The 22,252-nt window shown below is 42.4% G+C and overlaps 2 protein-coding genes across 5 annotated transcripts; one reads left to right on the forward strand and one right to left on the reverse strand.

Annotated features, from left to right (window-relative positions):
* The first annotated feature begins 4,241 nt into the window (after positions 1 to 4,241).
* On the forward strand, positions 4,242 to 16,290 carry LOC310805176 (solute carrier family 2, facilitated glucose transporter member 4-like). 2 transcript variants are annotated; one of them, XM_083670755.1, is made up of 11 exons: positions 4,242 to 4,628; positions 6,615 to 6,710; positions 10,240 to 10,400; positions 12,094 to 12,218; positions 12,408 to 12,523; positions 12,685 to 12,847; positions 12,955 to 13,142; positions 13,402 to 13,506; positions 14,359 to 14,460; positions 14,797 to 15,000; positions 15,225 to 16,290. In XM_083670755.1, exons 1-11 carry the CDS (start codon positions 4,596 to 4,598, stop codon positions 15,444 to 15,446), a joined length of 1,515 nt encoding a protein of 504 aa, XP_083526881.1. In that variant the 5' UTR covers positions 4,242 to 4,595; the 3' UTR covers positions 15,447 to 16,290. The 2 variants fall into 2 exon arrangements, with proteins under 2 accessions (XP_083526881.1, XP_083526882.1); XM_083670756.1 differs by having other exon boundaries at positions 4,247 to 4,433.
* A 142-nt stretch (positions 16,291 to 16,432) lies between these two features.
* On the reverse strand, positions 16,433 to 21,060 carry LOC310805194 (Y-box-binding protein 2-A-like). Of its 3 annotated transcripts, XM_083670775.1 has the most exons (10): positions 20,734 to 21,060; positions 19,710 to 19,815; positions 19,494 to 19,527; positions 19,325 to 19,414; positions 18,975 to 19,214; positions 18,497 to 18,582; positions 18,044 to 18,242; positions 17,831 to 17,956; positions 17,544 to 17,617; positions 16,433 to 17,044 (listed from the first exon to the last, which is right to left on the reverse strand). In XM_083670775.1, the coding sequence occupies exons 1-9, from the start codon at positions 20,810 to 20,812 to the stop codon at positions 17,582 to 17,584; spliced, it is 996 nt and encodes a 331-aa protein (XP_083526901.1). In that variant the 5' UTR covers positions 20,813 to 21,060; the 3' UTR covers positions 16,433 to 17,044; positions 17,544 to 17,581. The 3 variants fall into 3 exon arrangements, with proteins under 3 accessions (XP_083526901.1, XP_083526900.1, XP_083526902.1); XM_083670774.1 differs by having other exon boundaries at positions 16,433 to 17,617; positions 20,734 to 21,059; XM_083670776.1 differs by having other exon boundaries at positions 16,433 to 17,617; positions 19,710 to 19,773; positions 20,734 to 21,058.
* Positions 21,061 to 22,252: the final 1,192 nt, after the last annotated feature.

Below are 22,252 nucleotides of genomic sequence, written 5' to 3' on the forward strand. Positions count from 1 at the left end.
GTGTTGGGTAGGACACTCCATTTTAGAAAGTGTTTTTTTTTCGGACCAAAACAGTGTTTGTAAATGAAATATTTCTTTCAAGGGATCTCATTCCCTGAATGTTACCTACAGAGTCATTACAACCATTAGGAAGCTTTTAGAAAGCTTGAATGTTACATACTGGACCTTTAAAGGGATGTTCCAACTTTAGAATTTTCTTTCATGGTTTGGCCCTGACCTTGGGTGTAGTTGCCGAGACAGTTTTTAGTTACATATGTTGCTTCCTTAGATACTATTAATTCTGAAAACATGCCCAAAACACCTTGCAGACACTCCAAACCTAATATACTGCATATCTATCATTATGACAGAATCCATAAGAATCTTCCAAAGACTTGTTTGTCTACATTACATTTTTGAAAAGTCACTTTACTATGCTATTATCCACTTTAGCATTTTGTTACTATGACATTGAAAACGCAAAAGTGTTACCTTTCTGACACAATACAGTGGCTTCAGAAAGTATTCACTTTTTCCACATTTTGTTGTGTTATAGACTCAATTTCAAATTGATTAAATGTAATAAAAAAAATTGCAAAATGAAAACACGTTTTTAGATTTTTTTGCAAATGTATTAAAATTGAAATACAGAAATACCTGAGTCCATCTGAGTGCAAGGATAATAGTTGTGATGTGTAATGTGATTTCGGAATGAATATCTTTTGTTTTGATAGCATGTCTGGTTTGTATAGGAATCAATTACACACTGGGTGGATTAGGCTGTCACTACCAACTCTCAAAACAAATTCCCCCATAAACTCACCGGTCCCTGCCGGTGACAAACATATCCATAACATGATGCAGCTACCACTATTCTTCACACGAGGGATGGTGCGGAAACTGCATTGCATGTGCTGGATTTGCACTAAACTGAATGCTTTGTAGTAAAACCAAATAAACACATTTCCAGCCACTTTCTTTGCTGTATCACTTGAATTCGTTGTTGCAAACACAATTATGGATTTTGAAAAAGTGAAGGGGTCCAAATACTTTCCAAAGCCACTGTAACTCAGAGAGGGAGTTTGCCATAATATTAGTTGGATTGAAGTGTTTGCAAGGTATTTCAGACATATTTCCAGAATGAATGCGGCCCTATGGGGCCCAAAATATGACTACTCAGTATCTAAGGAAGCAACATACACTCACCAAACACTTTATTAGGAACATCTGTACACCTTCTCATTCAAGAGGTGGCGTAATGGTGTGGGGAATGTTTTCTTGGCACACTTTTGGCCCGTTAATACCAATCAATCATCGTTTGAATGCCACACATTTGAGTATTGTTGCTGACCATGTGCATTCCTTCATGGCCACAATTTACCCATCTTCTAATGGCTACTTCCAGCATGATAATGCACCATGTCACAAAGCAAAAGTAATCTCAAACTGGTTTCATGAACATGACAATGAGTTCAGTGTTCTTCAGTGGCCTTCCCAGTCACCGGATCTGAATCTAATAGAACACCTTTGGGATGTGGTAGAACGGGAGATTCACAGCTTGAAAGTGCACCTGACAAATTTGCAGGAATTGCGTGATGCAATCATGTCATCATGGACCAGAATCTCAAAGGAATGTTTCCAACATCTTGTGGAATCAATGCCACTAAGAATTGAGGCTGTTTTGAGAGCAAAGGGAGGCCCTACCCAGTATTAGTATAGTGTTCCTAATAAAGTGTTCAATGAGTGTATGTAACTAAACACTGCTTGAGCTAATCTGCTACTACTACACCCAAGGTCAGAGCCAAATCAGGACACATTTTTAAAGAAGGATAACATCCCAAAAGATTTCTTTTTAGTTACTTATTTATTCAGGAAGAGAATTTGGCCAAACATTTTGGCCTTCAGGCTGTCACGGTGGATTGAGAGTTGACCACCAGTGGCTCTATACACCTTTAGCCAAGGCTGATGGTAACCAGGCAAAACCCCAAAAATGCAGAGTCAGAGGCAGTAGGGAGGTCCAAGGCTTTTACTCGAAAACTTAGGGATCTTTACAATAGGCAGCAAAACAGTCCTAGGCATGAACGTTCATTACTCGACAAGGAGGCACTGCTAACAGAGGTCTTAATATACTACAACTAGTATATTAAGGCTTTTAGCCATCAGTGTCACCTGAAACAAGTAACTGAAAGAAATCTTGAACATTCTTTTTTGATTACAGACCAGCCGCACATATTATGGAAATTATTCCATTATTAGAGACTGATGCTTGTGTGCACTTTTTTTCTCAACTGGACAATTTATACCAGTGGTTTCAGACTAGAGTGCTACATTTTCACCACTTTCCTCTTCCAAGAGGTCCAGACCTTTGTGAAATATTTTTTAATTTGCTCTAATCTAGGGTTACTGGACCAACCACACTATGCCCCCTCAATCACTACTCTGGACTGTTGACTCTTGAATACATTTTCAACAGATAAAAATGATCACTTGAGAGTCACAGAAATTAAAAACAAATATGTTATCCCATAAGTCCCATTGAAGTCAAAAGACCTCTTTAACAAAGGAGACCTGGCCAAGAAGGCAACACAGAAATGTAAGGTATTGCAATGTAACACCTGTTTTCTGTCACTACTTGCCGCCATGCTAACGTGATCAGCAGGAGAGAGTCATTACTGAGGAACGGTATTTACATCGCCTGACTCACCAGGTGACTGGCAGAGGGCAGTCACATGGCCAACATTCGTCTTGTTTCAGATAACACTCTGATTAGCATTTTCCATTTTGTGACAACATGAATGACATTTGCACTGTGTATGTGTGTGTGTGTGTGTGTGTGTGTGTGTGTGTGTGTGTGTGTGCGTGTGTGTGTGTGTATGTGTGCACAGACAATTCAGATAATACATTTGACCATCTTTCACAACTGTGCATTAGTGTCCACTGTTTTTCTATGTATATTTATGATAGCTCTGTTGATTCTTAGGGCACCACTTATTCTTTATTATCAGCCTGTTCCTGGGTGCCGTCTGCAGACCCCCATTGCAAGCTGTGCTGGCCTGGAGGCCGTACACACCACTGTTCTCCTGGTATAGAGTTTCTTTCTCTCCATTTAGTGTGGGCCATACGCATGACACGGACTGGGGCCCTGGCTTTGAAAGAGGGTGTCAGGTTCTGCCTCTCTTTCTCAATCCATGCCTAAGATCAGAGTATGATGGAGAGAGGGAGGGGGGGGGACTCCAGAGTGAGAGAGAGGGAGGAGGAGTGGCGTGAGATGGGGGTGTGTTCGCATGGGGTGGGGCTATGTGGGATTTGAATTGAGATATATAGAGCAGACATATTTCCATTGTGTTTTTGGCAGGTCCCACCTTGCCCTCACCACCCTCTCACACCCCGCCTCCTATAATCCCCGCCTTGGACACACCTGCTAGCTGTCCCTAATTTCCCCGGCCATCCCTACACAGCCGACATAAGTGGTATATCCCATATTTAGGGCCCACCTGTTGACTTGGGGAGGATTAATCTTTTTGTGTGGAATAGGGGAGGGTTTGTGGAAGGGGGTTAGCTTGTGGTATACTGGTGGAGTGTGTGACCCCTTTGGCATGTGTTTTAAAATAGCAGAGGGATTTATGACCGCTGAAAAGACAGACAATAGCAGTCAGGGCAGCACAAACAAGCCAATTCGGCTGTCTAGAAGAAGCGTTGAGTCATAGCCTCAGATTGGTAGTGGTGGACACTGGCTTGAGTTCTCCCAAGGTACAGCATTTACACAGCGTTGCCTGCAAAGCAATGGCCCACAACAGTGGTCAGCCTCCAGAAATTGGCCTTTAAACCAGTACAAGTCCTAATTGAATGAAGAAAATCCAATCTCCTATCCAGTTGCATGTCACCCAATTGCAACTATACTGGATGTGGCAATAGATTTTGCATAAAATACACTTATTGAAATGTTTCATATTTGCTTGATAAACACTATGTACTGACTTGCACTCAAATTGTAATTGCATGCCTCCTAAGCCACTTTTGCACATACATTTATTGATTCGAATAATGATTCCCACATTTTGGGGGAAAAAGGCCATATGGGTAATCCTTCACAAAATAAAAACCTATTGGTCACATTTGCATGGTGACTTGGTAATTCTGTACAGATAACACACTCCTCTTGACTTCAGCCAATGGTGGATAAGGTCAAGACAGCTTTCTGCTTTCGTCTCGCCCCAAAAGACGACCTCTGTCACAGGCCTTCAAGAGTACGGGACGGCTGAAGCCCTCCCATAGCCCCCCCACCGCTCCCTTGTCTCCCTCACCTCGTTCTGAAAATACCAAGAGAGGTGTGCGAAAGTGTGTGCCGATGTCATTCTATCCATGCTGAACGGACGCTCTGTATACTTCAAAGGAAGAAAGGACAAGCAGTAGAAGACGCTCGAACTTAAGAATTGTCGCAACCTCGTCCCTCTGTAAGTGGAGCACTTTTCCGATCGCTTTTTGTGAGGTGCCACGAGGTTTTGTCCATTCAGTATTCCTTTTGGGGGATCTTCACGTGGTCTCCAGTTGGTACTGCGCGCAGGGGAGTGAGACAACTGTCACGGCTGCAATCGGTGTCTGGCACTGTCAAAGCCATGCCATCTGGGTTTCAGCAACTCGGTGGGGAGGTAATAGCAATAGCAATATTTGTGTTTCTTTCTTAAATCTCTAAAAACAACTCAATAGCAATACGTGGTATGCAATGCAATTTGCAATGTTTATGTTAAAATAAAATATAATGAACTCATATAATAATTGATTTTCTAAAGAGGGAATCTATATTTTTCTGTCTCTCTTTATCTGTTTATTCTCATCCTCCTTTCACGCGTAATATCTCAAGTGTCGTCTCTCTTCCTCACATAAATACACAAATACACATTTACTTAAACATTTGCTTATTTTTGGTGCTTATATGCTTCAGATAATGTCACAGTTCCGAATATTTGCATATGGAGATGGTAGTGACCATTCTTTATCAAAACATGACATGATACTGATGATAACTGCGGTTAAAAGTTGACCCCACCAATGAATAATACTTTTTCAATATTCCCACTTGAGAAAATAACGTCAACCCATATTTAAGAAATGTGTACCCTTATTTGTCATGGGAGTTGACCTTGACCAGCGACACCTGCGTGCTTACAGGTCAGGGCAGAGTTGTATGGGTTGGTGGATCACCCAGTTCAGCTGGTTTCATTTCACAGCTAACATCAACATTACAGCCTCTTTAATTCCTAAATTTACTCCCCAAATGATTTTCGCATCCTTGAGGAATAATCTTCTTTATTGTCAGTGGCAAAATAGCATCATTGAAAGATGTGTACAGCAACACATTGTTCTAACAAAATGGTTTCAATTTCTTGCTGATGACAGAGTGAGACAATCAGAAACAACATTGCCTCGTCATCAATTTTGGGCTTAAACAAACCATCCTTTTCTGTATCTTTATTATCTTCGCTGTTCTACAGATTGACTGTTGAAATGTTGTGAAACCCTTAATCTGTGGAGTGAAATAGAGAGTGACTGTTGCCTTTTAGTACACTACTTTTTCTTGTACTATGTGGGACTCTCTCACACACATGGCAAACACACTTTCTGTTTGTTTTGCTTTATGATTACAAAACACCATTTATCTGGAGACTCAACAGCAAGGTCAAGTCACTGACACAGACACACCCCAGACACAGACATAACCAGGTGATCGATACTGCACTTATGCATTTACACAATAGGAACATTTATAAGTGAACCATTCATTTGAAAAGATTAGAATAAATGATAATTAGTTCCTTCCTCTGTAGAGAAGTTTTTGTGCAGTATCCTACAGTTTACAGAAACAAGCCATAGTGAAGACATGCTCACTCCATTGATAGGCCTTTACTTTAGAAATAATACATCTGTAAATTATCTGTGTGGTTAGAGCAGAAATGAAAATGAATGAATTGACTAATTTACTATGAAATATTGTGAATTCAGACTGGTATTTTGTGAAGGCTACTGGAGCCTACATAGAGTTGACCTTCTGTTGAAGGTAAACAGATGTAAACAGTAGGAAACCCTGGTCTCTCCAGAGCCCCTGTCAGTCACCGTAGAGACAGGTGTGTGTAGACTGATGGGAACGGGAAGGGAACTCAGAGTTCAGGCCCCAATCACATGATACACAGTAAAGTCCTGGATGCCACTATATAGATTCTTTCTCATTAGTATCACAGTTATATTTAGTGGGTATTCGAGAGGTTGCGGTGTCCCCATGTGTGTGTGTGCACATTAGTTTGTTAGAAAATCAAAGGACAGAACACATGACCATTAGTCATGGCCTTTAACTAACAGAAGAGAGTTCAGATATAAAAAGGCTGGTTAAAAGAGGCATTTTGGACATTGTCTGTGTGGTCCTTGTTGTTTATCCTCATGTCATTCAAAAGCCCCAAAAAGACAAACAAAACATATCTGAAATTAATTATTTAATATTTCTTTTTTATAGCCTGTCATATTTGTACCCTTCCCTTATCAGACACAATCCTGCATAGACCTACCAGACTAATGTCAACAAGATAACAATCATGTATTCTCACTATGGTAACGTTAAAGTGTGTGTCTGTTGTCCCCCACAGACAGTGACTGGAACCCTTGCTCTCTCAGTGTTTACTGCTGTGTTGGGATCTCTTCAGTTTGGATACAACATCGGTGTCATCAATGCTCCTCAGAAGGTAAGATCAGCTTGTAATATCTGGAGCTACAGAAATACAGAATTTGCCAAACTCAGTTTTAAATTTGGAATTTTGGTCCAACAAATAGGAACTTGTAATGGCTCAATGATGCCTTCATAAACCCTCTGTAAGGCCTACTACACAGATGCTGCATTATGTATGAGCAAATTCATTCTATATAAAGAGTGTTATAACAGGTCCTTACATAACCCTTTTGAGAACTTTTATATAGCATGCAATTTGCTTAGAAATCATTTGTGATGCGTCTATGTAGCATTTACAAAGGCTTTTTAGTATGGTTGGGCAGGTATAAGGTATTACAGGGTGAATAAAGTATTTAAGCTTATACCGGTTTATTTATGTCAATACCGTCCATACTGTCTCCACCTGCAGTTTGCCATTATTATACCCACCAACGTTTGTTTAATAAACATTGTCCAAATTAAACTTGCACACAAGCATCACAAGCATCACAACGCATGATCAATAACTCTTGTTTGAGGGCAAGGGGAGGAAGAGGTCATAAATCTGACTTTTGGGCAGGTAACGATGGCCAGAGAGAGAGAAACTACTTGCTGTAGATTTGCTACAATTGAGTCATGTTGAAAGTCCGCTAAAAGGTATAACCGTATACTGTATTGAGATTTCTAAAACCGGCCCAAGCCTACTTTTTAGAATTTCAATTCGAAACATTTTGGCATCAAAAGTCCAAAGACTGTGGATGAGGATAACTAAGGGTATTTTTTTGTCATGGAACATTTCCATTGGCGCCAACATGGAAGATAGTTTGCAGAACTCCATGGCTCCATATCCATGGCTCTGGCATGAAATACTGTCACCTCATATTTGGGTCCTTTGTGTCAAATCCAAAATGGAAAATGGCACTCAGTAGCTGAATTAAAGCGATAGTTCACCTAATATCAAAGTTTGTCTAATGTTTTAAAACTAAAAGGGAGGCTAATCTACACTCTGTTGTGTAGATCACAACATGAATAAGGCAAAATGTGCAGGTACCCATTTCGCAAATGAATGAGAAAGAAAGACAGATTTGTTTTATTTGAACCATCCCTTTAATTGTAACGCCACTTCTGAACCAGGCAATGATAAAGCCTCTCAAAAACGATGTATTACATTGAATCTAAGTTCACAAACTGATGGCAGTGATTGTCTAAGAATACAGAATACAGTACAGGATTTGAGTGAGGGCCACGTGAGGTGATCCTGGTCTCATTATTTCATCTGTGAAAGTGTATGAGAACTGAGAACAGCTTTATGTACACCCTGAGTCAGTCATCACTGTCAGATATAATTTAAAAGATGATCTGAGATTTGGGAATCAATCGATTAAGATGGATCTTTTCTAAAACAGATTTAATTATTATTTATATAGCCTGCTCTGAGGAGCCGTCATTGTTATTGTGTGTTTAGTTAGTCTCCACAGTTTCTAATATTGAAATATGAGAATGAGGGAGATAGAAAGAGAGAGAGAACAATAAGTAAATAGAAAATAGAAAAGTAGATAGAAAATAGAAAGAGAGCAGTTAAAATATAGAGTACAGAGAAAGGGAGACAAGAGAGAGAGAAGGAGAGAAAGAGACAGAGCAAGAGAGAAGGAGAGAGAGAGAGGTAGAAGAGAGAGTAGGGCTACCGGATCATCTGAGTAATGTCAACACGAGGGGGTGTGTGCATAACATGCCACATGCGGAAACAGAGCGTCGCCAAAAATAACCCCCACCCTCACCCCCCACAAGCCCTCAAACATCTATCTACCTTCTCCGTCCTTACATCCCCCACCCCACCCCCACATCTCAGGTATCCACCACAGCTGAGGGATGCAATCGGAGGCAGAGGTTTAGGCAGCCATTCTGGTGTCATGAGAAAGAGGGGCTATTTTAGTCTGTTCCAGAGGGGTGACACTCGTACGGTTCGCTGAGGGTTCACTTTGTGACACAGACAAGGGGTGTATGGTGTCTCATTTGGAGAGGGACACACCATGGTGCACGTACATGCTGTCTGAATCATATACTGTAGATAGATAGATAGATGCTTGCGTATTATATTTTCTGATTCTTCATCGCAACTCATAATTTTGTATAATTTTGTTTGTCATGTCAAGTCTTGCTGTTCTTATATGGCAGTATGAGCTAGCATACATACATAAAACATATCATAACATATATTAACATAAAGTATACGTAAATCAAATGCTCATATGCTGTTGCAACCTTGTAGATTGCATATATCAAACAAACAATAGAATCAGTTGCACCCAGAGCACATTATATTGTGTACAGGTAGCAGTACAATGTATATTTTTATCAGAAAAAAAAACATCTATATTCAGGCATATATATATGAAGATATACTCACTCACCCAACACTTTATTAGGAACACCTGTACACCTTCTCATGGTGGAGGTGATGTAATAGTGTGGGGAATGTTTTCTTGGCACATACCAATACCAATCAATCATCGCTTGAATGCCACAGCCTATTTGAGTATTGTTTCTGACCATGTGCATCCCTTCATGGCCACAATTTACCCATCTTCTAATGGCTACTTCCAGTATGATAATGCATCATGTCACAAATCAAAAGTCGTCTCAAACTGGTTTCATGAACATGACAATGAGTTCAGTGTTCTTCAGTGGCCTTCCCAGTCACCGGATCTGAATCCAATAGAACACCTTTGGGACAGGAGATTCACAGCTTGAAAGTGTACCTGACAAATCTGCAGGAATTGTGTGATGCAATCTTGTCATCATGGACCAGAATCTCAAAGGAATGTTTCCAACATCTTGTGGAATCAATGCCACAAAGAATTGAGGCTGTTTTGAGAGCAAAGGGAGGCCCTACCTAGTATTAGTATGGTGTTCGTAATAAAGTGCTCGGTGAGTGTATATATCTTCTTCGGCATTTGATAGTTTCATTACATAGAAACTGAGTTATTCAGTTAAATAGACTTCGAGCCAGTGAGGTGAGTTGTTTCACGAGACGCCACAACCGCAGTGCCTCCACTGGTATTCGACCTCTGGTCATGTCTCACTATGCACAGTGCCAAAACCTTCACCCTCACTTCGCACAGTGCCAAAACCTTGACCTTTGTGCCATCTTGTCAAAAAAAAAAATCAAAATCTTTGAACGATCCAAAAGCCTTAGGCTGATTAGCTGATTAGCCTTAGCTTGCATTAACAGTTTGCCCTAGAATCATGCACTAATCATAAGATTACAATTTCTTTGTTAGTGTCAATTAGAACCCTTTACTAAGGCATATTCATATTTTAAGCTTTGCATCGTCGTATAACCAAATTAAATAAATAAAAAAAAGTTTGACAGCATAGTTTCCCAAATGGTGCGTTGAAATCATACATGCTTGTTGTTGCTAAACACTGGGTTTTTGTCCTTTGTTGTTTTAGTGAGCCAGAGGAGGATTTGAAAACGTGTAGTAACCACTGTTTCAGAGGGTTTTCCTTTTGCCAGTTGTTCTCTCTAGCCTATGTCTCATCTTTATCTCATCTCTCTTTCTCAGATCATTGAGCAAGACTATAACGCCACATGGGTCCACCGGTATGGAGAGCCCATCCCTACTGGGACCCTCACCTCTCTCTGGTCCCTCTCAGTGGCCATCTTCTCCGTAGGGGGCATGTTATCCTCCTTCTGTGTGGGCGTCATCTCGGAGTGGCTGGGCAGGTATTTAAACACACAGACCTACACACACACACACACACACACACACACACACACACACACACACACACACACACACACACACACACACACACTGCATGTATGTACTTTGATGTACACATACTGTACATAGACAGATCCATTCACATACACACACGTATATAAGTGTACTCACTTGCAGACAGACACACAGTATGCATATGCATGTTCAATATCAGTCAGTGATATCACAATATAACTTAATCAGAGTAAAGTAGAGCAGATAACTTTATTATCCTCCATGAGGAAATTAGTTTGCAGCATCACTTACAAACAAACACAACACACATATACATGTACGTACATAAAACATCTAAAATAAATAAATAAAATAATAAAAACATATAAAAAACATTAGTGCACTAAATAGTAAAATGATTGTCCATAACTGTGTTGTTTGTTAATATTGTCCAGTTAATTCCATTGTAAAATACTAATGCATTGTCCATGGTTAGTCCATTTCATTTGAAGTGCTAGTGCATGTGTGTATGTGTGCGCATGCGCTCCTGTATGTGCAGGGGTTCAGATGATTGTGTTGAAACAGTCCGTATATGTTACTGAAGAACTGTTTTTATTTAGATGGTGAATTGCTTTAAGAATGAATGAGTATCTTGCTCTGTTAGTTTTAATCAGGAGAAATAGGCATACTATTCTGGGTGGTGTTACGACTCTAGATCAAAACTCGTCTACGTCTAGGGGATGTAGAGGAGTCGCAACAAAAGGGAGCACACCGAACTTATTGTAGGAATTAAACAGGCCACCTTTGTCCTCATTAAAAATTACATTAAAACCCTGAAGGTTGTATTTTCATCTCAAATGCTATTACAAGCTTTAGGACCATACATCATTAGTGCATGATTTATCTTTACCCCCAGCCTCAGAGTTACATATCAGATTGTACCTTCTCTCTCCTATATCTAACATGGTTCCTTTTGGGTAGTGTCAGTCAATCAGTGAGAGCAACTCAGACTAGTGTTACGACTCGACCCAGTTTCCCCCCGGTAATCCAAGTCATACAAACTGGACCCAGGCCCAGAGTTCTCAATGATCGAAAGGGGATCCCATAGAAGTTGGCCAGGATGGGAAGGGGGGTGAGGGGAGGTGTGGTCCCCACAGTTAGGACAAGGTGTTCCAAGGTGTTCCTCCAAAGGCAGATTTCACAGCAGCACAGTAAGGGGGGGGGGGGGGGGGGGGTGCTGGTCTTGAGGAGTTTCAGACCGTTTCAGATGATCCCCTAGTCCCTTGTGCTCCACTAGACGTAGGTGACATAACATACTCACCTTTTACACAACCCATGTAGCAGATTGAACTGACACTTATCCTAAGCAGGGAGAGGATGTACAGTAGGTGTGATAAGTATTGCCCGCACATTAGTGATGCTCTTCAATGCACTGCCAGGACTACAGTTTGTGCAAGCTTTACCAGTTATTGAGATTCCTCATTCCTCTTGATTGTACTCTATGTCAGCTTCAAAAACAGTGATCCATTGTGCAACTAAAATTTTCCTCACGACATTTAGAACCTGCATGTCAGTAACCTTATGTCTGCCATCTACAGGCTATTAGATTAGATCTTTATGAAGTCTTATTCTTATAATGTATTTTATCTGTGTAAACCAACTACTAATATGATTTTGCATTTCTGTGTATCCTGCCAGGAGGAAAGCCATGCTCATAAACAACTTGTTTGCGTTCATCGGTGGGGGTTTGATGGCCATGGCAAAGATTAGCCGCTCATTTGAGATGATGATCCTGGGCCGATTCATAATTGGTGCATACTGTGGTAAGCACTCTGTTTGCATGATACTTTCAGTGGAGTATATCACTATATTCCTTTCTATGAGTGTAATATTGACATGGTAATAACAAGTAAAAAAAGAGTAGATGGGAGTCATGTATTATGCAATTATTTTCTCTAGGCATTCCCTCTTATGTCTGACTCTTGGTATATTTGTTCCTGACTCTACTCCAGGGTTAGCATCAGGGTTGACACCTATGTACGTGGGTGAGATTGCACCCACCAGTCTGCGAGGGGCTTTGGGCACCCTGCACCAGCTGGCTATTGTCACAGGGATACTCATAGCACAGGTATGATTCTCTGTGTTTGTACTTGTGTAAGTATGACAATATCATAGTGTGTGATATATTTCTGTATATTTTTAAATCCTCTGTTATACACCCTCCTGAAAAAGTTCCTGTAAAAGTTCCCCCCACTTTCTGTCTTTCTCCCTCCTTTCCTTTCTCTAAAGATCCTGGGTCTGGAGTCTCTGCTGGGTAGTGAAGAGCTGTGGCCAGTGCTGCTGGGGGTGACTGTTCTGCCCACCTTCCTGCAGATGGTGCTGCTGCCCTTCTGCCCAGAGAGCCCCCGCTTCCTTTATATCATCCGCTGCCAGGAACACCACGCCAAGAGTGGTAAGGAAGACGGCCACGTCCCAATACTCTCTAAAGGCCACACACACACACACACACACACACACACACCAATGTATACTCCTCTTTATCCACCTCCTCTTCATCAGGTTTGAGGAGGCTGACAGGGAGACATGAGGTGGGGGATATGCTGGCGGAGATGAAGGAGGAAAAGAGGAGGATGGACATGGAGAGGAAGGTGTCAATTGCAGAGCTGTTCCGCTCCCCATTGTACCGGCAACCCATCATCATTGCTATCATGCTCCAGCTCTCACAGCAGCTGTCTGGTGTCAACGCTGTGAGTACTGGGGGTAGTCACTAGACTAGAGGACAAGTCCAGACAGGGAACAAGCTGTCACAGCTCAGCATCACATGTGTAACTAAACCACTTCCCTTGTAGCATTGGCACCTGAGTGTCTTTGTATTTATAAAACTGAAATAAAGTATCTGTTACCAAGCAAACAGGTTTGGCAACACAATGACGGTTTGGCTTAATTCAGAACAGTAGGGTGACTATGCCACTGTCCTTGACTAATCATCTTCCATTTCCTTCCCAGATATTCTACTACTCCACCAGTATCTTCATGAAAGCGGGGGTCCAGAGCCCGGTCTACGCCACTATTGGAGCCGGAGTCGTCAACTGTGCCTTCACTGTGGTCTCGGTAGGCCAGATTACAAACCATCACCCTTACTATTACTCTTACACAATTATCACAGTAGAGTACAAACAAGATAAAGTGGTCAATTGGCCCATCCTAGTCTTTCCCCACCTCCCTTCAAATAGAACTGTATCCAAATAGGCCAGATTTTGTTTGCCAAGTAGAGATGTTTTAATGTCAGTGCCTGATGGTTGTGTTGGAAGGGGTGGAGGGTCCCTTGATTCAGAAATATGACATCTCTAGTTAGGCCTTCAGTATTACTTTCATGTTTTTGTCCTGTAGAAAAATCACCCAGTTACAATACAATAAAAAAACAGACTGGGGTATTCATGTACCTTACACAACAATAAAGACGTCTTCACCCCCACTACCCCCCTGTACAAGTTTCATTGTGACTGCCTATGGCCCCTGGTCTGAGCATTGATTACTTTATCTTATGATGACTGATGGACAGATGATTCACTTACTTAAACAAATGTATTTGTTGTAACTCGCATTGGATAAAGGCGTCTGCTAAATGCCATAAATGTAAATGTAAATATATTGTGTACTAAAAATTGGATAAGTATAATCGACTCAATACAACTCATATTAAAGTTTATCTTCCTTTATGAACTGGAAAATAAAGCTATGTATCTGAATGTTTATCAAAGTTAGTCTAAGTTAGTAATCCAACTTAATGATAGGCCTTCATCCCCCTGGAGTCATGCATTAGGCATAAACAGGAGCATTAGTCTTCAAACAGAGGACATACGAGAGCTAAGACAGCATCATCTCTGTTTTAAATAGTTTGCTCATTATTGGAGCCTACTGTTGTTGCTGACCTGCCTCATCCTGCTCTTGCCCAAACAACAGTTGTTCCTGGTGGAGAGGACGGGTCGTCGAACACTGCACATGCTGGGGCTGTCTGGGATGTGCATCTGTGCCATAATCATGACAGTTGCTCTCGCCCTATTGGTATGTCCCACAACTTTACCCACTTTGCTCTGGATAGATATCAGTTATTATGAAGGATTGAGACCTGTTGACAGTGCAACTTGATGGGCTGTAATCATGCATATCTGGTTGAATACATATTTCTCTTTGTATTCCACGTCCTGGATGGCATTTCAATAGTCTTCTGCTCTGATCTGTAAAGACAATATAGAAGAAAGCAATATTGCAGAAGACGATGGTATTTGCTTTCACCTGTGCACATTAGATCAGTACCATTGAAGGGAAGCTGACATGGAAATTAAGTGACTTTGTACGACTGAGGTGGAGTACTGAAACCTTTCCTCTTTCCTTCGGCAGGACAGTGTCCCCTGGATGAGCTACATCAGTATGCTGGCCATCTTTGGCTTCGTAGCCTTCTTTGAGGTGGGTCCTGGCCCTATCCCATGGTTCTTTGTGGCTGAGCTGTTCTCTCAGGGACCCAGGCCTGCTGCCATGGCTGTGGCAGGGTTCTCCAACTGGACAGCTAACTTCATCATCGGCATGGGCTTCCAATATGTTGCCGTAAGTCATATTTGTTTTTTTTGTTTTTTTGTTTTTTTGTATACTCTGTCTTAACTAATATAGCTGTCTGGACAGGGTGCCTGGTTCTGGACAGGTAGATTGGTCTTTGATTGAGCTGAACTTTTGAGTGAATTTCCTGTAAATTATACATCAGTGAAACTATTCCCTTCTCCTACCACCCCCAACTACCCAACCCCCCCCCCCACCACCACCCCTCTCCATAGGAACTTTGTGGCCCCTATGTCTTCCTCATCTTCGCAGTGTTCCTTCTCTTCTTCCTCATCTTCACCTTCTTCCGAGTGCCGGAGACGCGAGGCAAGACCTTCGACCAGATCTCTGCCACCTTCCAACAGCACTCGCCCACAATGATGGACATGGACTTGGACCTGGACCTGGGCAAGCCCAGCACTGAGCTGGACTATCTTGGGGAGGGCAGCCTCAACTGAGGCCCACGGAAGAGGGAGGGAAGAGGCCCAGGGGAGGGAAGGCTCGGGAGGAGAGACATAGGATTTGGTTACAGCTGGGGGTGTACTTTGGGTCTCAATCCAAACCAATTCCTTTGCCTTTTGCTTATATTTAGAGTTGTTCCAAATGGAGCAGGGGTGGGGTCAATGGTCGTGGGATCAGTTTAGAATCAGGCTTTTGTTGGAGGGAAATGAAGCTGAATGCACTTTATCTACAGTACAATGACATCAGAGATTTCAGAGATTGAGGAAAAAGCTGGTAACTATAGGAAAAACAGCCACATAGCAAACCATGTACCTTATAGTGAGCAAAGGTGTGGCATTGAGTGAACAGTCTTGACAGAACAGTGTGTATAAGATACATCTGATCAAGTTAATATAGGTTTTGGAGTCTCATAGTGGGCTAACCAGTCCACTGAAAGTAATCCACTTCCATTGATTTAAGAAATGGTGGTCAGCTTAATATGAGGCTCATTGCACAGCCTACAGAAATGTTACTTTACTTTGATGAGCAAATCATGTATTTAGTACTTAATGTATATAGTGTGCTGGTTTGATTAAAACAAATGGTACAAGGGTCTACAAATACTCAAACTTTACCCACTCCAATATACAAGTGTCTTTGGTTTCCATATGGGCCAAGGCCCCAAATGTGAGCACTATTAGTATTGATCACAGTACTTGGTTTGCTTGCTACTGTATCTGCCCCAAACTACTACGTGTGCCGTTTGCTGTCCATTCTGAACTGGTGTGATTGTCTTGTAAAGATATGTATTAAGAAATTGTACAAAAAGGACCTGTAATTTACATAAAGTGTGACTATTGATGCAGAGTTCTGTGGTGTGACTAAGCAGAGTCTTTGACGAAAGAACTATTGAGGCATCAACATTTTATTGTCATCTCACTTTACCAATGGCATGTGCAGCAAGTAGGTCCACTCAGACCCAGGATTTTATCACAAGGTGGCCACATTCTAATTACTTGTGAGAACATATGCATTGAGAGCAGAAAAGAAGACAGCAGTGGTTTTTGCTTACATGATTTTATTTGACATTTTTGATCACTTACATTGCACATAATCCCCTCCAAAGAAAAGCGCATACAAAAATAAAAAAGAATAAAAGGAAAAAATTAGTAATTTTTACCAGCCTCCGGTCTTGATCAAATTGGAGGCAGTACGATTCTGAATCTAGGGGTGGTATGGATCTCAACTCAACTCCCATAATTCACCTCTACCCTCACACACCTGCTTCGCTTTCCCCCTGTCAACAAACTTAAATCGAGGCTGGTTCCTCTCGCAACTGCTTGGGCCCCTCAGTCATTGAAAGAAAACTAGCTGGGGGTATATGGAGTAACTGGGCATCCAAGCAGGTTTCATTCTGTTTTTTTCATAGGTGTACTATCAATTTCTAAATATACACACAACCCCCTAGCCCTTCCTCCCCTTCCCAGACCCAAATACAGTGTCTAGACAAATCAGGGGGGGGTGAGGTGTGTTGCGGGAGGGGGAGGGGAGAGTAGTGCACACAGTAAATGTGTGTAGTGAGAGGCCCGGTCCCCCAGCTAACCCTCCCTAGGACCTATAGAGAAACAGGGAGGGAGAGGGGGAAAGACAGCAGGGACAAAGGGGGAGACGGACAGAATGACAAAGGGGAGAGACAACAGACATTAGACCACACTTAAAAATAATGCTTAAGACTTAAAAGCGTCCAACCTGACCACACAAGCAGTGGGCAATTTCAGTCCGAAAAGCAGGGTCCCACACGATTTGAGCCTTCAATTGGCAACCAAATTACCCCTGAAATATACAGATGGTCTTTATGTCCCAAAATTATAAGTAAAAAAATGCATTCCAAGACCAAGTTTCCCTTGGGACTGGAGCTTGCCATCCCTTCACAGGAGTGATGCATATCCACTAAAAACCTGCAAGTGGGGAAATGAACTTAACCATCATGATTGTTACAGCTACTCGATGGCTGACATGGCTGTTTTGCAGTTGTAGTGCAGGAGGCACAACCCTACACCAACACCCTCCTCCACCCCACAAAAGGTTGCACCAGTTTAGTGTGGGGGTCCCACCTCTTGCCAGGGTTGGCGTGACACTGTCCACTCAGACGTCACTCTGAGGGTGCAGAAACTGTCGTGGCAGGTGCCTAACAGAGGAAGCGGTTGTCAAGTATTCACACAACCAAAAATTCAGTCCCAATTTGGCATAAATTTGCACAACTCAAATTACTGAAATACTGTTTGTCAACTACTAGTTGTGATAATTATACCATACAACATCTGACTTCTTCAGATTCCCACAGTGATATCAATTATAATAAAAGCATAGGGAGGGTATAACGGCAGTAGGTAGCTCTTACCTCAGGTGATTTAGGTGAGGGTTTGGGGGACAACTTGGGTGAGGCTTTTGGGGAGGACTTGAGGTCAGCTGTCTTGGAGGTCTGAGGTGGGGTGCTGGGCTCTGTAGCAGGCTTCTCTGTACCATCCTGATAAATACATCAATAATATTTTTTACAATAAGGAACTATATTGAATAAGTGACAGCCAAGCATGTTCCATGGAGTGCTACTAACTTTAGAGGCTGAGGACTCTGAATTTCTCTGCCTGCGGCGGCTGAACTGTCGCCGGGGTTTCTGGGCCTGGCCCTCTTCATGCTCCCCATTGGTCTGCTGCCCATCCTGGGTCTCCTTCATGTCTGTCTGGCCCTCTGCTGAAACAGGACCCTCCTGCCCCTCTGGACGCTCCCCTGGGGGTGGGCGAGGGCGGAAAGGCCTGAAGACATCATATGAAAATCCATGTTTAGGCTCACAGTGGTGGGTATTGCCAAAATGGTTATCCCAGTAAATCATGCTTGAATACAATTTCTGACAGGAAATTCAACATCCCATCTAATCCCTAACCTTGCTCACACTATACTGCGGACAACCAAAACATTGGATCATTTGATCTACATTTCAAATATGTTAAACAAAAGTGCTGATGGTCATGTAAATAGACAAAATAAGCAATAATATCTTAAATCTCACCTGCGGTACTGGGGCCTTAATCTGCGAGGTGGCGGCCTCTGCTGGTCACCTTCCGCTACTCCATCCTTTTGTTCTCCTGCATCCCCCTGGGAGAGGGCAGACAGAGAAACCGTAAGATTGACAATTTATGAACAGGTGGAAATGTAAACGCCTCCTCAGTTTGAATTTTGTGCCCCAATGGCGCACCCCATCAATGTCAAGGAACCGTCGAATTGTCCCTCCTAATCATTTTGATAAATCTGAAACATCTCCACAATGGGTGAACTCAAGATTCCCTTGCTGCTCCCCCTGCCTCTGAAGAAAATGCTCATTTAGAAAGATGCTCATCTGAAGTTGCTACTTGCCAGTAAGTGTGAGCCACTGACTGAATGAAAGCAGGTGCCTGGGCTGAAGGTAGTCAATGTCAGCAACAACATTTATTCACTCAACCCTATTCCTATCCATATTTTCCTCATCCCCCGCCCACCATCATCCTCACCTCTTGTCCTTCCTGTCGTGGCCTGCGGGGCCTACGTCGTCGTGGTACAGGCTGTGGACCACCATTCTCCCCTTCCCCCTCAGAGGTGGGGCCAGAGGTACCATTGCCAGACTTCTCCTGGTCGCCAGGCCGGGGGCTTCGGGGTAAGAAGCGCCGGCGGAAGCGGCGTTTGTTAGGGGCATAGCGACTGCCCTTGACAGGAACACCACCCGGACCAGTCACATTGGCTGCTTCTGAGCCCTGGATGAGAGAGAGGGGGGTGTGGTAGGACCTGAAGAACTCTTGAGTACAACAAAATGTGAAGAAAAAAAAAAATCTAAATGTAATACTGAGTGGACAGTGATCCCTACCTTGGCTGCCTCTACTACGTCAAACTCTACAACCTCCCCGTCTCCGACACTACGAAGGAATTTCCTGGGGTTGTTCTTCTTGATGGCAGTCTAAAGAGAGATTGAGCGATTGGATCTGATATACAGTAGCCTACAGTTGGAAACTGTGTGAAAACGTCACTGCTCTTACCTGATGGACAAAAACATCCTCTTGAGTGTCATTTCTGAAAGGAACGAAAATAGCATCAGTTGTGACTAACTAAAGATCATCAAACCATGTCTTTATAAAAGGTGTATGAGTGAGGCAAGATGTACTGCAGGGCACAGACTGACTATACAGTACAATTTCATTTCGATGGTTACACACAACAGAAATACACAGGAAACATGATTCCACACAAGGTACCTGTTAATGAAGCCATATCCATTACGCACGTTGAACCACTTCACAGTGCCCTGGACCAAGGTGGCTGCAACATTAGCAGTTAGATTAATACTGTAAGCCTGTTTCTCTAGGTTCACAATAAAAAAGAAAAGAAAATTACAATTCATTAGACACTGAAACTCGTGATTACGCCATTTGAACATTCTTATCTCAAATAGGCTACTTTTATCAACCAAAGCGGATCCAACCCAAGCCATTTGCACGATGCGGGGCCTGTGTGTTAATCATTAACTACACACTTGGAAATCATTTTTCCCTCTAGGTCAATAGGGACAACTTGTGCGCCCTAGGGACAAAGTGTTGACGTTTTTCACATTTTGAAAAGAAACCAACCAAACAGCAATTGGAAAAAGCCTACCATGCCAATTTTGGTTGAACATTCAAATTCACGCACGCATATTGAAAACATCTACTGAAACCGACACGGACTTGCTGCTTGTTTTGTCAGGTTATGATGAAATTCGATTTATTGGCCTATTCAAGAAATTACCTACACCTGTGAACCAACTACCTTCGTCTTTGAACACGTGACAATTGATAAGGGGATATTTGGGACATGTTGACACGAGTCAACAACTACTATAGCCTACGTGATAATCTAGATTTCAGTTTAATTCATGAAATCAAATAAAACAAATAGGCTTCAATCAGTCCATGCGTAAAATTGTGAGGCACGTGGAACTCTGTAAACTAAACAATATTTGAAAGAAAAAGGGCTTAGAATCACACTTCTTGAATCACACAATTGGCACACCACCTGAGGAATAAGCGATACGGCCACATTTACAAGGGGTAAAACGAATATTACACAAACAACTTTGTAGGCTACATGGAAATACGTCGCTTTATTTGAGTCACAAGCTGTCATTGGCTTCTCTGCATTCTCATGACTCAGCAGTTCATAATTTCAGTATTTAAATTAACTACAGATTCCCGACACCTTTTCGGTCAAAATTACTAACACTGATCATTCTCCTTTCCCTACCTATTACTTTTCTCTCCGGCTGTGGTTGGTCTTCCACTGGTGCCGACGGTGGGGCGCTCTGCGCTTCTGCGTCGGTCATAGTCTCTCACGGATACTCTTTGACAATTATGTCCCCCTCCCTCCTTCTCTCCAAACTGTAGTTGATCCGCCACAGCAAACTTTTTATCCCGACACCCTCACGGTCTTCACCGTGTTAGCCGCGCCCTCATTGGTTTCACAATACCCAATTGAGAAGTCTCATTGGCTGCGCTGGGTTGGCAATTGGAAGAGCGAAGGGTGATATCGTGCCGCGAAAATGTCAGGTTTGAATGCAGATATAGTGATAATCCGAACGAGGTGTTGTGTTGCGTCTGAATACGGACCAGATCGTGGTCTTATGAAAAGGTAGGCTAGATCTCCCCTCTGTAAAGGCTACAGCAGTAGGTGAAACTGTTTCATATGTAATGTGTGTTTTCCAATAGTATGATAGGGTTAGTGTAATAGAGTGTTTATCAAATAATTGCTCTGTAAATTCCCAGCAGCTTCGTAGCCTAAACATTCCATTTAGGCTGCCTTATGCTTATCAGTGTAGCGCCTCGTAAAGCCTAGCTATTACTATTTTTCCGTGTGTGTAATAGGCTTGTAAATAACTGTCTGAATTAGCCTATAATATTGCCTACCATTCACTCGTGTTCAGTCAGTAATGTAAACATTTCTACCTTTCGTCTGCTGGGCGTGGTTTTACTCTCCTGTGTGCACCTGTCTCTCTGTTGCCGATATTTCAGCTCGCGCAGTCGTCAGTGATAAATTAGACACATAGCTGGTTCCTCCCCAAATCAGTCAGGATAAACAACCCAAGCTGCCACTTTGATAAAAAAACAAAAAAAAACGTGTTTTAGTCCATGTCCTGACTCGCTGCCCGACCATCCCCCGACCCCACTGGCCCATTTTACCTCACTCCCTCCACCTGGCCCTCCACTCATAGGTCATGGGATTCGTGTTTCACTGGGCTATATTTAACCCAGCTGCTCCGAGAACTGCCAAGTTCTTCTGGGCCAACCCCTGGCCTGGCCACTGCCGGCAATAGGCCTGTATACCAATACCAAACTGATCAAAAAAGGAAACAGGTAGACTATTGTTCATTATTAAGTAGAGGCAATACGTAGGCCCAAGTGTCTTGATTATTTTTCCTAAATACCAATAGAACATACCACGATGTGCACAGTAAAATATGTTCATGCATGTTTCATAGACAAAGTAAATGCATGAGAGTTCAATCTAAATCGACTACGACCCATTTGCGTGCATAACTTGTGCGTAGTAGTCTTCAGATAGCTACGTATTCGCGGTGATAACTGGACCTAATGAATGAAAGCAGTCTGTGGCCTGGCTGCATGCATTTTCTAGAAATAATAACAAAACGCCGACAAACACTTAGAAGATTAATCTTGATTTGGTTAGGCTAAGGCTGAACCGGACATTTTCGTTCATCGCGTTCAGACAGAGATCATTCCCCTTATCTCTGTGAGGTTCCATGTCT

The sequence above is a fragment of the Argentina silus genome (assembly GCF_951799395.1).
Source record: "Argentina silus genome assembly, chromosome: 1".
Lineage (NCBI taxonomy): Eukaryota > Metazoa > Chordata > Actinopteri > Argentiniformes > Argentinidae > Argentina > Argentina silus.

What these genes read in the sequence shown, in the direction of transcription:
- LOC310805176 (XM_083670755.1), top strand. Translation starts at nt 4,596, where the DNA reads ATGCCATCTGGGTTTCAGCAACTCGGTGGGGAG. An exon ending in GGAACACCACGCCAAGAGTG is followed by an intron (nt 12,848 to 12,954) that starts GTAAGGAAGACG and finishes CCTCTTCATCAG; the next exon opens with GTTTGAGGAGGCTGACAGGG. An exon ending in CAGTTGCTCTCGCCCTATTG is followed by an intron (nt 14,461 to 14,796) that starts GTATGTCCCACA and finishes TTCCTTCGGCAG; the next exon opens with GACAGTGTCCCCTGGATGAG.
- LOC310805194 (XM_083670775.1), bottom strand. Translation starts at nt 20,812, where the DNA reads ATGACCGACGCAGAAGCGCAGAGCGCCCCACCGTCGGCACCAGTGGAA. An exon ending in GGATATGGCTTCATTAACAG is followed by an intron (nt 19,528 to 19,709) that starts GTACCTTGTGTG and finishes CGTTCCTTTCAG; the next exon opens with AAATGACACTCAAGAGGATG. An exon ending in CAGAGTCCTCAGCCTCTAAA is followed by an intron (nt 17,957 to 18,043) that starts GTTAGTAGCACT and finishes TGTATTTATCAG; the next exon opens with GATGGTACAGAGAAGCCTGC.